The sequence below is a fragment of the Vanacampus margaritifer genome, chromosome 7 (genome assembly GCF_051991255.1).
Source record: "Vanacampus margaritifer isolate UIUO_Vmar chromosome 7, RoL_Vmar_1.0, whole genome shotgun sequence".
Taxonomy (NCBI): domain Eukaryota; kingdom Metazoa; phylum Chordata; class Actinopteri; order Syngnathiformes; family Syngnathidae; genus Vanacampus; species Vanacampus margaritifer.
The window spans coordinates 18,642,855-18,657,686 of record NC_135438.1 but is presented as its reverse complement, the minus strand read 5'-3'; the positions used below and the strand labels follow the sequence as shown (position 1 = coordinate 18,657,686).

The 14,832-nt window shown below is 38.2% G+C and overlaps 1 protein-coding gene across 3 annotated transcripts; it reads right to left on the bottom strand.

Moving 5' to 3' along the window:
* Positions 1-319: 319 nt before the first annotated feature.
* pld5 (phospholipase D family member 5) lies at positions 320-11,885 on the bottom strand. 3 transcript variants are annotated; one of them, XM_077572158.1, is made up of 10 exons: positions 11,530-11,885; positions 5,569-5,705; positions 5,311-5,482; positions 5,029-5,137; positions 4,825-4,952; positions 3,086-3,283; positions 2,707-2,858; positions 2,370-2,535; positions 2,173-2,263; positions 320-1,224 (listed from the first exon to the last, which is right to left on the bottom strand). In XM_077572158.1, exons 1-10 carry the CDS (start codon positions 11,686-11,688, stop codon positions 1,007-1,009), a joined length of 1,530 nt encoding a protein of 509 aa, XP_077428284.1. In that variant the 5' UTR covers positions 11,689-11,885; the 3' UTR covers positions 320-1,006. The 3 variants fall into 3 exon arrangements, with proteins under 3 accessions (XP_077428284.1, XP_077428286.1, XP_077428287.1); XM_077572160.1 differs by lacking the exon at positions 11,530-11,885 and adding an exon at positions 7,466-7,799; XM_077572161.1 differs by lacking the exon at positions 11,530-11,885 and adding an exon at positions 6,943-6,967 and having other exon boundaries at positions 5,569-6,435.
* Between the last annotated feature and the right edge of the window lie 2,947 nt (positions 11,886-14,832).

The following is a 14,832-nucleotide window of genomic DNA, read 5'->3' as shown; positions in this document are numbered from 1 at the left end:
TAACTAACTAACTAACTAACTAACTTGCAGCTTGATGCTATTAAACTGGCAAGAGCCCAAAGGAGTTCTCCACAATATCGAGGCTTTGTGAACTCACAAATCACGCGAGAATTCATCTGGCAGGCAAGGTTATGTTGCTATCGGTGAGAAAGATAAAAGTTATTAGGATAAGCGTGCAACCTACATTTTATTGAATAAAAAAAAGAAAAAGGTGTGACTTATTATTATTTTTTAATTCATTTACTATTGTAATTACTTGTAATCCCTCAATTGGAAAATAAACTCACACTGTATGTTGTCTTATGTATTTACAATTTTAATTAAAAAGAGCATATGATAATGTGTTACATTTTAGTGTAACATTAACTTTTGTTTCATTTGAATTTGTAATAATAAAAAAATATTTCAATCATTTATCTTTTCACATAACCTTTTGATACAGTCTGTGTTTAATTTTATTAATAAAGTGTGCAGCAGGCCAATAAAAAAAAAAAAGTACATAAATGGCCCAGGGCCAAACGCTAAGGGTCTATGACCGCAGGGGTCTTAGAAAATGTGTGTATGTATTTTCAATTTAAAGCATTGACAACGCAAGGAATTGAGGACCTTGGGCAGCAAGCACAGTGTACTAGTGGTTTGAAGACCATCTGCTTCATAGTTCCAAACTTTTGGATTCAAGTCTTGCCCCCAGTCTTCCTGTGTCACATTTGCAAGATCATATACAGTTTGTGTATATTTATTGCTACTTTTAGTAGGATATAGGTTGAATATGGGATGCTTAAATTGGCTTGAATATACAATACTTCATGCAGGATTGTAAAACTACATCATATAATTAGCAACTATTACAATCACTTTAAGATGCATTGAGCTACTATATTGTTACATCAAGATCTAAATAAATTCATTTGTATACTAGAGAATTTAAGTGTTGTATAAGCCATTCATAATAGTGCATAGTGCAGCATGTCCATATGAAATGTAAGTTACAGAGATAAAGGGTCATTCAAGGGTCCTCTTCCTTTTTCTCCACCTGAGGCAGATTTTTGTATTTGTTGTATCGATCTTTGTTTCCCAGCAGGCTTTTCGAATAAGGTGAAGTCCAGTCTCTTTCAAAAGCAGCTTTCATTTGTTCCATGATCTTCCCTCTGCTGTTATTCATCTGGACCACCAGTCCAACTCCGCCATTATTAGAGAATTCATTCCCCACCCAGTTGTGACTCCCTAAGAAAGTAGAAAATGAGATCAGGACAATCATTTGTGTCTATGTACAAATATTCACAAAGAATTCCTTGTAAACTCAAAGGACTATAGCGCCATCTACTGCAAGTACCGTAAACAAGCTATTAGGCAGTTGAGCGGCACTGATGAATTGTGCATCTTGGTTCTTAAAGAAGATAAAAACACTTTAGATATATATATATATATATTTCAGGTTAACTGTTGTCTAAATGTAAGAGATAGGTGTACTAAATTTAGCATAGAAAATGTAAGAGTGTTATTATTCAAGCATTTTATTATAAAGCGACAGTGTGTAGGATTTAGAGCCATCTTGTGGTGAACTAATAAAATGCAACAATTTTGAAGCATGCGCACTAAGCTGCCTCAAAGATAGCACACTTCACAAGCCAACCACCAATTACTACCATTTATTATTTGGAGCGAGCAGGAGCTAGTGGGAGCAGTAAGCAAGAGTGGCTAGGAAGAGCTTACTGGAGTGGCTAACAAGAGTGGCTAGCAAGAACTTGCTGGGGCAGCTAACAAAAGTAGCTAGTAGGAGAAGTTAGCAAAAGCTAGTGAGAGAAAACAAAGGAAGACAAGTGGCAGGATCTGGAACGACGACCACCTGCAGACTGCAGATGTGGAAGGTAAGCAGTGGTCAAACCATTGAGTCCGACACTAGATGCAAGCGCCACCAGGGCTAACTACGTTCGTGGTATAAGGTGTAGCGCAACGTATGTAATATTTAGCGATTACTACAACTCCGATTATGTAAAAAAAAAAAAGAAGTACGCTTGATGTGATGAATATTATTGAAATTAATAGTGGGTTAAATTAATGAATTAGTAGTTCACCACTAGATGGCACTAAATCCTACACACTGTTCCTTCAAGGACTGCAATTATAAAAGAATATAAAGCAAATTTAATAAATGCAAAATACATAGCCTACCAATGTAAAAAGCATTGTCCGTCAGCATGTACTTGTTGTGATTGAGTCCATGTTGAAAGTCATCCTTTTGCTCTTTGTGACTGAAAAACCTCTGAAAGATAATTTAATCAACAAAATGATGTACTATAATTTGTATTCACCTGAATTAAATCTACATTATAAACATGAATCAGCCACAGCGGAGTTGTTCTACATACCACCTCCAGAGAACAGTTGTACATCTGCATGCACAGTGACTTGAGGGAGGTCACAAAATTAAAGGTGAGCGGGTGAGTGTTCTTCCAGAAGCTTATGAGCAGGCGAACTTTGATCCCTCTCAGAACCACAGCCTCTCTGATCATCTCATCAAGCGGTGACCAGTACCTAACGATGAAGTTGTTTTAATTAGATGAATCCCTCTGCTTGGACTGTCTTTTACAGATTTAGCAACCCCAAAGTGAGTCACAACCAGTCATATGATCCAGAAAACAAAACAGCTACGAAATATAGAATATGATCACATGAAGCATATGTCTTCATATCAAAGCTCAGTACCTCGTGACCGAGGTTCCTCTTAAGCGCCTGCTCACCAGAGGGAGGTAGTCCATCACAGAAATGAAGATGAATGTCTTTGCACTCTGTATGACGTGATAGATGGCGTCTACATCTCTTGTGCGCTCTTTAGCACAGAAAACATCAGGGGAGGTCTGCAGAAAAGATATACCACTAAGATGACTACACACATAAACTGTACATGTACACAGATTACAAGTGAATGCACCAAGACTCCATGCATCTACTTAAGTGTGCATGAAATACTGTACATGTATTATTTCTCACTTAAATATCGTTACACATTTGAAAAAGAAGTTGCACTCTAAAAGGCTGTTCCATTTGTGTTGTGTACAAAACAATAACTTCTCAAGAGCCTTACAGACACATATGCAACTGCAGGGGTGTTGTTGAACTCCAGCTCCAGGGCCTGGTGTCTCCCATAGAGTGCTGTGACTCTCTTAGACCAGATTGAGGGGATGTAGTCCCTCTCATGGAGCTGCCAGTAAAAAGAAAAGACTCTGTGGAGGTCCAGTGCCAGACAACTGCAGTTATACACCATCAGGCCCAGCTCCTTCCTCTGTAAGGTGCCAGGAAACACCAAAAAGTGAAAAAGCAGAAAAGTTTAGTTGAGAGAGAACGTAGATGTGCTTTCTTGATGATCAAAACCTAACAGTGTGTTAATTGGAGGATAAGGAAGTGGGTCAGAAAACACATTAACTGTTCTAAATTGAGTCTGGGCCGCTTCAAATATTCCATAAAAAAGGGGTTCAAGTATAAAAAAAAAAAAAAAAGTACAACTAATCCAATCATCTCAGTCTTTTTTTTAATAACAGTTCAGAACATTAAAAGTCAACAATTTTTGACGGCTATAGACGTCAAAAATTCATTTGAACTATTGCTATTAGTTGAACATTTTTTCCACTTCATGTCATGCGATTAATTACGATTAAAAATGGTAATCGCCTTACACCCCTAATTTTTTAATAAACTTTTCTTAAAAAAAAAAAAAGACTATTAAAAATTTGAAAAAAAAAATACAATTATTTTATTATTTATTTAAAAAAAGAAAAGATTATTAAAAAATAGGGGTGTCAGGTGATTAAAAATTGTAATTGTAATTAATCGCATGACTTTACTAGTTAACTCATGTTTAATCACACATTTATATCTGTTCTAAATGTACAAAAACAATTCTAAGTTTTCATACTCTTGTAACCAAAAGTGGAAAAAAATGTTAAACTAATAGAAATAGTTCAAATGAATTCATGACGTCTATAGCCGTCAATGGCAGTTAATGAGCTAAACACAGAGGTGGGTAAAGTAGCCAAAAATTGTACTGAAGAGTAGCGTTACTTCAAAATAATATTACTCAAGTAAACTCAAGTAAAACTTTTTTTTGTTTGACTTTCCATTTAACAGCTCTTCAGAACATGAACAAGATTGGTGATGCTGCTTTTCAGTTGAGTAGTGACGTTTGATTTTTTTGAGCACCAGAACTTTCTCTGTGTATTCGCGACATATCGGGGTGTCCTGTGCCCCTGTGCTCAAACAACAGCAACAAACAAAAAAAACCCAATATGTTTTCATTGTCTCCTTTTTTCTTGAAATTGACAGTTCTCGTTGCCAAACTTTCTCTTTTTGTCAGGTTTTGAAAAATACATGACTGGGACTGGGTTACAGGATATCATTTCCTTCCACGTTTTGCCAAAAGCTGTCCTGAGCCTGAGCTATGTTAACAAACATATAAAAAATGAAAATAACAATTTAAAAAATCACCGAAGGCAATGACATGGCAAAATAACATGGGGACCTCACTAACACTAAACTTTGATGTCAAGTAGAGGGCCACAAAATATGATCCTGCAGGCCGCAAAAGGCCCTCGGGCCACAAGTTTGAGACCTTTGCACGGCCTTTATACCATTTGTCAAATGTCTCCATCACATGTTTAAGTTAGAAAAAGAAATGTGGCACTTTGACCCCGATCGAAATCCCGAAAAAATGCATACTGACTCCGATACATCCTTATTCACTCATTAGTTGAGAGATGCCAAAAACGACCTCTAATTAGCGCTGTGACCCTTAATTTTTGCACAACACAGGCAAAATGTTGATGATACCTTGGAGAACGATCTCCAGTCCATGTCAGCACTGCCAACATAAAAGTGTGTCCGATCTACGATCCAGAATGAGGAATGAAGTCCGCCTCTGGTAAAAGCTGTCATGTTAACCAAATGAACCTCAGCGTCTGGACAGGAAGAGACGGATAGGCGAGGGTGAAAGAGTTCAAAGTTGAAACGAATGCCAGTTTGCCAATTACTTACTGTGTGTCGCCAAAATCTTCTGTTCTGCAGAGTTCGCCAGGCTGCTAGCAATCTTTAGTTTGACCCCTCGGGATTTCAAGCTGAGCAATCTCTGGAATAAAAGCTGACCCTGAGGAAGCGGTATTACGTGTTTAGGCATTGTTTCATCTCAGCAGGTCTAAACTCATTAAAAGGGCACACGTAATCTTCAAAATAATTAAAGTTTTTGCTTTCGGACCACTAGGGAAATACAATTGGACGCATACTTGACTGGAAGGAAACGATGTATTCATGACTTTGTACCTGTCGTCCTGTTTCTTTTTCTGAAGGCCTCAAGTTCCAAACTGGTGACACGACCTGAACTGAGTGCTTGGCTTGGTCCAGCAGGTTATGGAAGCCAACATGGAGTGGCAAATTGGGTCTGCCATTCAAGTGATCTTTTAGACCCTCGGGGATTGTCTCCATAAGGACAATGCTGCAACATGAAAGTATCAGCAATTCAACATTTTTCTTGTCTTCCAATGTTGTTTTATTACGCTTCCGATGTATTGATTATCTCACCGACAGTCAGTGCGACAATTCTCCTCTGTGATTCCATCCTCACCGTCCCCCCAAATATCCACGGAAGAGAAGATGAGCACCAACAGCACAGCAAAGCAGCATAGCAGTGCAAAGATGGCAATGCACTTCTGCTGCGTCTGACAAGTCACAGACACATAAAACATAACAATTTATAGTAGACGACACATAATAATCTGCTGGTTATAAGTATTAAAGTAACAGTATGAAAAGACAACAACATGGGAATTCATTTTGGAGCTTTGAGAAAGGAACATAATGACCCCATAAATGTTAATTGCCTCAATCAATGCACAGGGAAGGGAGGTTTTGTGATCAATAAACAACAGTGTGTATGTAAGCCGTATTGGATAAGCAATACTGCTGCTTTGAAAACATGGCAACAAGACACACAAATGTAAGCAAAATGTATGGCTCACAATATATGACTTTTCTGTACACTGTCAGCTTTGTTGTTCAAGCATGTCTCCCTTGAAAGGGATTTTATCACCTCTGCATCACACTCCAGCAATATACAATATTAAGTGTATTATTTGTGTACAGGAGTGTACATTGTGGCTGTATTAAAGATGTGGGGCGTGACAGCTGTATTGTCCTGATGCTGTCTCCAAATCCTTGATTTTGCTCTTTTAAAAGTGCAGTGATGTGCTTTGGTTTTGCCTACCACTGCACTTTCATCATTGCTCTTTCTGTCTTATTTGACGTTGATGGTTTTGTGAGCTATCAAGCTGCCCTATTTTACACTGATTGTCCAAAACATTAGGTTATTATTGGATGAATTGACTTTTGACTGACTATTTAATTGAATTTGGTACCTCATGAACTTAGAGAACATCTTTAACTCATTCCCTGCCATTGACGGCTATAGACGTCAAAAATTCATTTGAACTATTTCTATTAGTTTGACTTTTTCCTCCCACTTCTGTTAACAAGAGTATGAAAAACTAGAAATGAGTTTTTTTTTGTGCATTTAGAACAGATATACATTTTGTGATAAATTGTGAGTTAACTAGTGAAGTCATGGAATTAATTACAAATTCATTCAAATCATTTTGACGCCCCTGATTTTTAATAATCTTTTCTTAAAAATAATATTTAAAAAATATATATTTTTTAAAATATTTTTTAAAGAAAATATTATATTACAATCTTTAATCGTAATTAATCGCATGACTTCACTAGTTAACTCACAATTAATCACAAATTTTGTATCTGTTCTAAAACAATAAAAACAATTCTAGATTTTCATACTCTTGTTAACAAAAGTGAGAAAAAATGTTAAACTAACAGAAATTGTTCAAATTAATTTTTGACATCTATAGTCGTCAATGGCAGTGAATGAGTTAACAACATTACAATAAAGGACATTATGTAGACTGATACATGGCTGGACATTTTTATCGATGTAAAGACTTTGAGTAATAACAATAATGTAGTCATATAACTTTTAAAAATCTCTTTTGTAAAGACAACTTTTGATTGTCCTCTCTTCCCTCTCATCTGTATGTCTCAATTAATGAGGCAGCTGCAGCACATTGTGTGTACTGTACTCTCCTTTAATGTCCACTGAGACCCTGAGATTTTCATTAAGTCTAACCAGAGGAAAAGACCGTGCTTGACATGCAAAATACGCATAAGAAATCCCATTGGAAAAAGTTCCAATGAGCGCCAGGAAAGGTTATTTTTGTGCTGAATCATCTAAAACTCACCTAAAATAAATCGATTATGGAAATAAATGTGAGTAGAAAGCTACATTATATTCAAAAGACATCCAGACATTCACAGTGACATTTAAGCACAATGAGGCTGCACAACACAGGAGTTGATACTTTACATATTACACACATGCATATATGAAGGCGGGGATTGGGAACGTCACCTTTACGGGTTCCTTTGTGGCTGGTCCTGCCATGAGAGTTGCGCTCCTTCAAACTTCTATGACATCAGTGCATTTGCTTCATCGGTCCGTTTGGCTAAACTCGACTTTAATACTTTATCATGCATATGGTTCACTGACATCCTGAAGCTGTTTGTGTGTATATGCACCTCACGTCCTGCTCTTATTTGCAGCTTGAAGTGTGTGTGAGTGAGTGTGTGTCGGAGTACAGAATGAGCAAGTCTGCAGCTCCATGCTGACTCAACAGAGGCTGTGAGAGAGATGGAGACAGACCAAGCCCTCTTGTTCAAACCACCAATGTAAAGCTGCTGTTTTGAATCCCAGCAGACCCACTCCCTCCCTCCCTCCCTCCCTCCCCCATGCCTCACTTTTGATTCTTGTATCTACAATTTGATCCAACCTAAATTGGCATACACCTTTAAGGAAGGCTCTAGAAACCAGGGTCGGCTTTACGCAGGAGCAAGAGGGGGTCTTGCCCCCTCAAATGAAATCTGCACATGTTTCCGCAACTCTCTTTCACCTCCACTCTGTGCTGTGTGCTGACTGATCGATTGTCTAGTGAGACCTTTCTGCCAGTAAACGTCCAATAACTGTTTAGTATGCAAATGAGTCTACAAATAGCCAGATTTTTTTCTCTCTCTCTCTGAAGCAGGCTAAATTAAAGTGGTAAAACTTTTGAGGAGCATCACTAAAATGGATAATAGTAGTTTATGTTGTGAGATGCTTCATAAGTAAATTACTAAAACAAACAAACACACCTATATAGCATCTATTTTATATAGCATCTATTTTGTCTGTTTTCTTTTCCAAGTGCGAGCCTCTCAGTTGGAGTGTTTTCAGTGACACGTACGGATGTGAGTACCTGTTGCAAGTCAAGAACTGACCTTGTTAAAAACATGCCATTGGCAAGGCACGGCAACATTTAAATGATGGAATAAAAGCAAAATAAACTAACATATTATGACATAAACACCTGGCTAGCATATCTATGTAAAACCTTCTGTGTGTCAAATCAGTGGAACAGATGTGGCTTTTGGGATAAATTTCCAAAACAACTGCACATTCTCACAAAAACTCATTAAACAACCTCAGCGGAACAGCATGAAATGTGCAAAAACTTTCTTCTATGCTTTTATTTATCTCAATCCAATCTCACAAATGAATAGTTACCTAACAGCAGAAAACAGCATATGCAACATCATAAGCTGCTGACAACAAGCAAGCGGCTGCTGTGTTTATGCGTCCTATGAGCGCCATGGAAACAGGAGACAATTTTACGTTGTTTTAGCTTTGGGCAATGCAGAAAATTAGGAAAACAAATTTCAGTTGTGAAAATAGTCTTCATAAATAAGACAATAATTTTAAAGATTAAAAAACAACCCCAGTGTGAACCAAGGGTGTACGAAAAAAAAAAAAAGTGATACGGGAATATATTTTTGCTGGTCTCTTCACAATACACCTATCGATATGGAGATGTTAGAATCGATATTGCACAATCATTCATTCCGGCTGATCCTTGCTGTGCAGTGTGCACATAACAGACAGGCCGCTGGCGGAAAACCGGAAGCGCCATTAACATTAAAAGAAAATAACATTTTTGCCATCCAGCAGAATAAAAATATAATTTGGTATGACTGCTTTAATAAAAATATATGTAACTAATGTAACATATTGCGAAACATACCCAGCCCTCAATGTGTCACAAGGAATCTTAAATTGTGTCTTCAGACACATTTTTGAGATGTCTTGAGACGTCTTAAATCAAGACATGTCTATAAAACAACTGTCACATCTACTGTGTGTTTGAGCTGCTCAATGCATGTTCTCTTCTTTGTGACAGCCCAAAGGGACAACGAGAGTGAGACTAGAAATGTCTGAGTCACCTCCCGAGGGAGATGATTGCTCTTAGCTGCTCCCACCACGGTCAAACACATTTTTCTTCTTCTTTTTTTTTTTTACATATATTACAGCCTAGGGCTTAGACTTCACTACTGAAAGAAATATGAGACAAATCACCAAAAACCCAAAAGATAATAATCATACAATAATTGATCCTAACTCACAGATCTTGTTGGCATTCCTGGTACGGTTTATATTTCTATCTTGAACAAACTGTGCATTTGAAGAGCTATTTCCAAATATCTATTTGATTAATCTGGGATTTTTTATGTCATTTAACCAGACATACAACTTTTACAAACAAACTTTACCCCCATAAAAGAATACATTTGCTCAGACTAAAAATGTTTCACAAAAGATAATATACACTATGAATTAATTGCATGACAATTTTGACCTTTTTTCAAACTTGTTTTCTTTTTCAACCTTGGTGTGGAAAAGGACTCTTAATTTCCTCCCATCAAAAAACACCTTAATGCATGCCAGTGAAGGACGTTTCACTGTTGGTGTCTCACCTTCACACCAGAGACTCAGCGGCTGGTTGCAGTCTAATTACAGGAAGTATTGGCTTTTTTTTTTTTTGTGGTCTTCCATGTTACTGTAGTATCAAAGTCAGAATGATATAGTGAGTGAAGGCTGGCTGGGCACATCGCCATGTTGATATGCAGCTGGGCCACGGGCCAGATGCTTCAGTTTTGGATGTAGCAGTAAAATAAAAAACATCCTGCCTGTCCGTCTGTCTGTCTGCTTGAGTAAGCTCCATCCGTGAGTGTCTGGCCACAGCAGAGCACTACTTGTTCAGTGAAATCCACCATCACATGCTTAAGTCAGCTTGATTTACTGAAAGCAGCCATCAATCTTCGTGTCCACTCTGGATGGATAAGAACAGCATTCGACACGATGCACACAGGTTGGACCGTTTAAATGCATTATACTGGATTTTAATGGATTATTGAGTTGTTTACAGCCGGGCAACAAAAAAGTACCATTATGACCTAGACTAATGTGTCATATTGTGACAAACACACCACACTTCCTTATTTTTCTTTTCACACGATAAAAGATTAATACTTCAAGTGGAATGCTTAATGGCATGCATTAAACCTTTTAAATTACCATCTCACATTAAGCCACGAGGAGCAACAACAAGTATGTTAGTATTCTAAAATTAGTGAATGGTTTTGCAAATATAGGATTGGACAGAAGACCAATCAGAGGAAAGCTGTTGTCAAATTTATTAAATTAAAGACAACAGAGACCAAATTGGATGACAATTTATTTCCATATGGATTTTTGTTTTTAATAGGGAAGTTCCATGTCACAATTTTTTTCCCAGACTTTTACCAGTCTGAGTAGTCAACTGGTGAGTAGTCACCGATATCACTAGCATTTCTGATACATATAATTCCCCTCCAAAAACAATGACAAACAATTTTAAGGAAAGACCTATATATACTAAGTTAGCATTTAAATTTTTTTTTTTGCATGAAATTAATGGCAATTTTTCTAATTTATAATTTCCAGTTCCGAATCGTAAAACGGCAACAGAGGGCAACCAGTATCTGCAACTGCTGCGAGTACCTTGAAAAAAGTCCCAGTATTGACTCGATACTGAAGGTATCGGTACTCATCCATCCCTATTTTTTAATATTAATTAGAAAACAGACCATTGAAAATCACTATTATTGCTGACCAAATAAAATAACTTGAGGAAGGGCATCTTGCTCATTTCCAACAAAAGTTATCTTGCAGACCCAATAAAAAGGACAAGAAAAAAAATAACTAAGTGGTCTCTATCCTGTGTTTTCGTGTGTGTGTGGGTGGTAGCAGCGAGCAAATTAGTGATCAATACTCATCTGTGATAACAGAACTGCGCCTCTTGGGTCTTGTGTTGTATTTCTACTGCGCTAGACTTGATGCACCGCAGTCATTAAGAGCACTTCCAATGGATGCAAACTTGATTCCATGTTGCACTTTGATACTGGCTGAGTGGTTTCCTCTAGTTTTACAATTGGATACTTCCAATAACTTTTGCAATCACCACTTTCAATGTTCACGTTATGTACAATTCCAGAAACAACTGATAAACTTGACTTGAAAAAGCAAACCAAAACAAGTGAAAAACAAAGTTTGAAGTGTCGCCTTACCTTCTCTAGTTTGTCTTTACGGCGGAGGAAGATGGTTGCCGAGTAACCCTGTTGTTGGGCAGCACTGAAGCTGCTGCTTTTCACTTGGGACAGATCGGGCAGCAGGGCTGGGGGAGCCTCCTCATGCCCCCTCGACCTTGGATTATTTGACAGTTCCATTGATGGCCTGCGTGTCTGGGTCTGTCCCGCCTGGGCCACACACAGTCTGCCTCAAGCTACCTCAACAGCCACACGCGGACACGTCCTCCTCTTTCTGTCATTTCGAGCTGCGATTGCTTTTTGTCCTTCTATGAGCCATCAGACTTGCAAAGTGCAGCACTCCCCTGTGATCTGTTTGTGGCCAGAGAACCAACGCCTTCTCACACTCCCTGATACTTGTTAGGGAGGGTCGGCTTGTGTGTGTGTGTTTGTATGTGCATCTCATTGGTCTACAAGCAGGAAGGGAGGGGCATGAAACGGGCCTCTGGACATGATGAAAATGCAACAGGAGAGGCTGCAGAGTGGAGTTTAATCGGATTGAGAAACATCTGATAAGAATATTAGAGACGGAGAGAAACACACACAAGTACAACTATGACATCTAATTTCTCAAATACTGAACTGCAGCGTAGAAAGTAGCGAACAAATTTTACCTCAAAAAATCTTGCAGCAATAGCCACCATATGCCTGCTGAGGATGATTTGAGATTTTTACAGCCTGCATAATTTATTGCTATGAAAAAGGTGCTTGTGTAAGAGGTACTTGCTGGCTTTAGCATACTTTATATGGTGGAAAAGGAGACAGATCAATAAATCCAGGTGAAAAACACTGCTCTCACTGAGTCCTGTGATTCAGGCTTCCACTGCTTGTCTCCCTCGGCTTAGCTCTCGCTAATTTGCTAGCTTCAGCAAGTTTTTGCTAGCCACTCCTTCTCGTCACACCCGCTGCTCCTTCTCACACCAAATGATAATTGGTAGCTAGTGGTGGTAGGCTGGCGAAGTGTGGTCTCATTGCATTCTATTACTTCACCACTAGATGGCACTAAATAATACACATGGTTTCTTTAAACGTTTAACATCAGAAACAAAACAAAACTGCTATAGTGCGTCTGAATATTGTTCAAATACCATTTTATTGACATACTTATTAAAGGACTGAGAATATTTGTTTATCATCTTGGAAATAAATTATTAAATGTTTCCACATACCCCCTGCAATGTGCTGCAGGTTGTGAAACACTGCCCTAGGCTGCCGGGCTGGAAGACAAGTTAAAAGCTCATTCATACTGTATGTTGATGATGCAGCATCAAACACAGCTGGGAGGTTGTTGCTCAAGGACACTTTGGTTAAAGGGGGCAGCTGGGGATCAAAGCCGCAAACCTCGGGGTTGTGAGAAAAACATTCAGGCCGCCAAGACAAGATTATTTTTCTTGTGCAAAATCTATTGGGGAGGGGCTTTCATCTGACTTGAGCATCCCAGAACTTCTGGTTTTGATCATTTGGATACATGCTTGGGATCAATAGTCACTGAAAGCATACTACACAATTTATTGGTTTGCTTGAAAGAACCATGTGCGGTTTTCACTAGAAGAATACGAGAATGCTAAATTAGTTACTAACAAGGTTGATTGCCCTTGTTTGAGATATTTTTTTTAATAAAAATAAAATCGGGAATTTTTTATTTTATTAATGGGCAAAACAACATTGTCAACTTAATCTGAAAAAGGGAAGTAAAACATTAGAAATATATACTTTTTTTTTTTCTTTTTATCTGGCAAATGCAAAAACTAACAATATGACCAACATCTGAACAACAAGCTTTTACTGTGGTGCATTTGTTATTTATGATGCTGGGTATTGTTTTGACAAGCCGGCTGCCGCTGCCATCACTCAAGGAAGAGCGAAGTCGATGAAAACTGTCAGACCCATGGAGGATTGCAGAATTTGAGTCAAAAGACCACAACAACTGGTGATGACTTACATGACACAAAATGATTTATGCGTTAGTACCGTTCAGTGATTTTTTTTCATGACTGACCAGTCATCCTTGGATCATCCTGTTTTGTGTAAAAGGTTTAGTCACCCCACACCTTCATGTGAGGGCAAAGCCCCCTTGTCAAAACTGGCTTGTCTTTGGTAGCGGAGCAAAATATTTGGAAACATGATTCGTTAAAATGCGGTTCTGGCAACATATCACGGTCTCAAAAAATAAATATAAAGTATATTTCCACATAGGTGAAGAAACCAGACATCCACAGGGTGAGACTTGGCCTATTCACACCTGAGACTTGTAAAACTATAAGTCACGTGACACACTGGGGTGCGAAAATGTGCTCAATTTGGACATTTTCACTTTGGTGTGTACTCACTTTTGTTGCCTGAGGATTAGTTATTAAAGGGGGAAGTGAACCCTAAACATTTCTTGACAATAATATGTTTTACGTGGCCTTACTAGTTTAAACGTGACATTCTGATGAATATTACATGTGTAGAATGTGAGTTATGCAGCAAAATCCAGCTGTTTTTATCCATCTCGCCACTTGCTCTCAACTGAAGATGACATCAAAGTTGCTCAGGGCTCTGTCTATAACTCAGCTCACCTGTTTTTGTTTTAAAGCTGAGCTGTGATTGGTTGTTACCTGAGACCTGCGCAATTATGATGCCAATTAGAGTCGACAGCAAGTGGCAAAATGGCCGCCTTCTGATATTGATAAAAACTGCAGGATTTTGCGGCTTACCTCATATTCCACTAATGCAATATTAACCAGAATATCATATTTAGACTAGTGGGGCTGCATAGAAGATATTATTGTCAAGAATTCTTTGAGGGGGTTACCTTTCCCTTTAAAGTGCACCTGTGGTGCTCAGAAGGAAAATATATATTGTTTAGCAAGAAAAAAAATGTTACAAATGGCTGTATTAAAGAAAGCTTATAATAGATTGCATGACCTATCATTCTGACCATACCATAGAAACTGATGAGCACAGAATATTTGCTCCTTCTTGGCCTGCAGGAGGCGGAGCCATGACAGGGCGTGTTGAATGGGAAATCTGGATCACTATTGGTTGCCGATGGCAGTGCTTTGCTCGCATAGAGTGATATTCATCAAATTACACAATATTGTTTCGGTAACCCCTATCCATCAATACCTCAAAAGGGGCCACCAGAGGTGCATTTTAATAACTGTACTTTAAAATATTTTGAGGAAACAATAAATTTACACGGTTATATAAGCTGTACACTGACTACATTTAATTGTGTCAGTGTCATTTCTTCAGTGTTCTCCCAGGGAAAGATATAATGAAATATCTGCAGAAATGTGA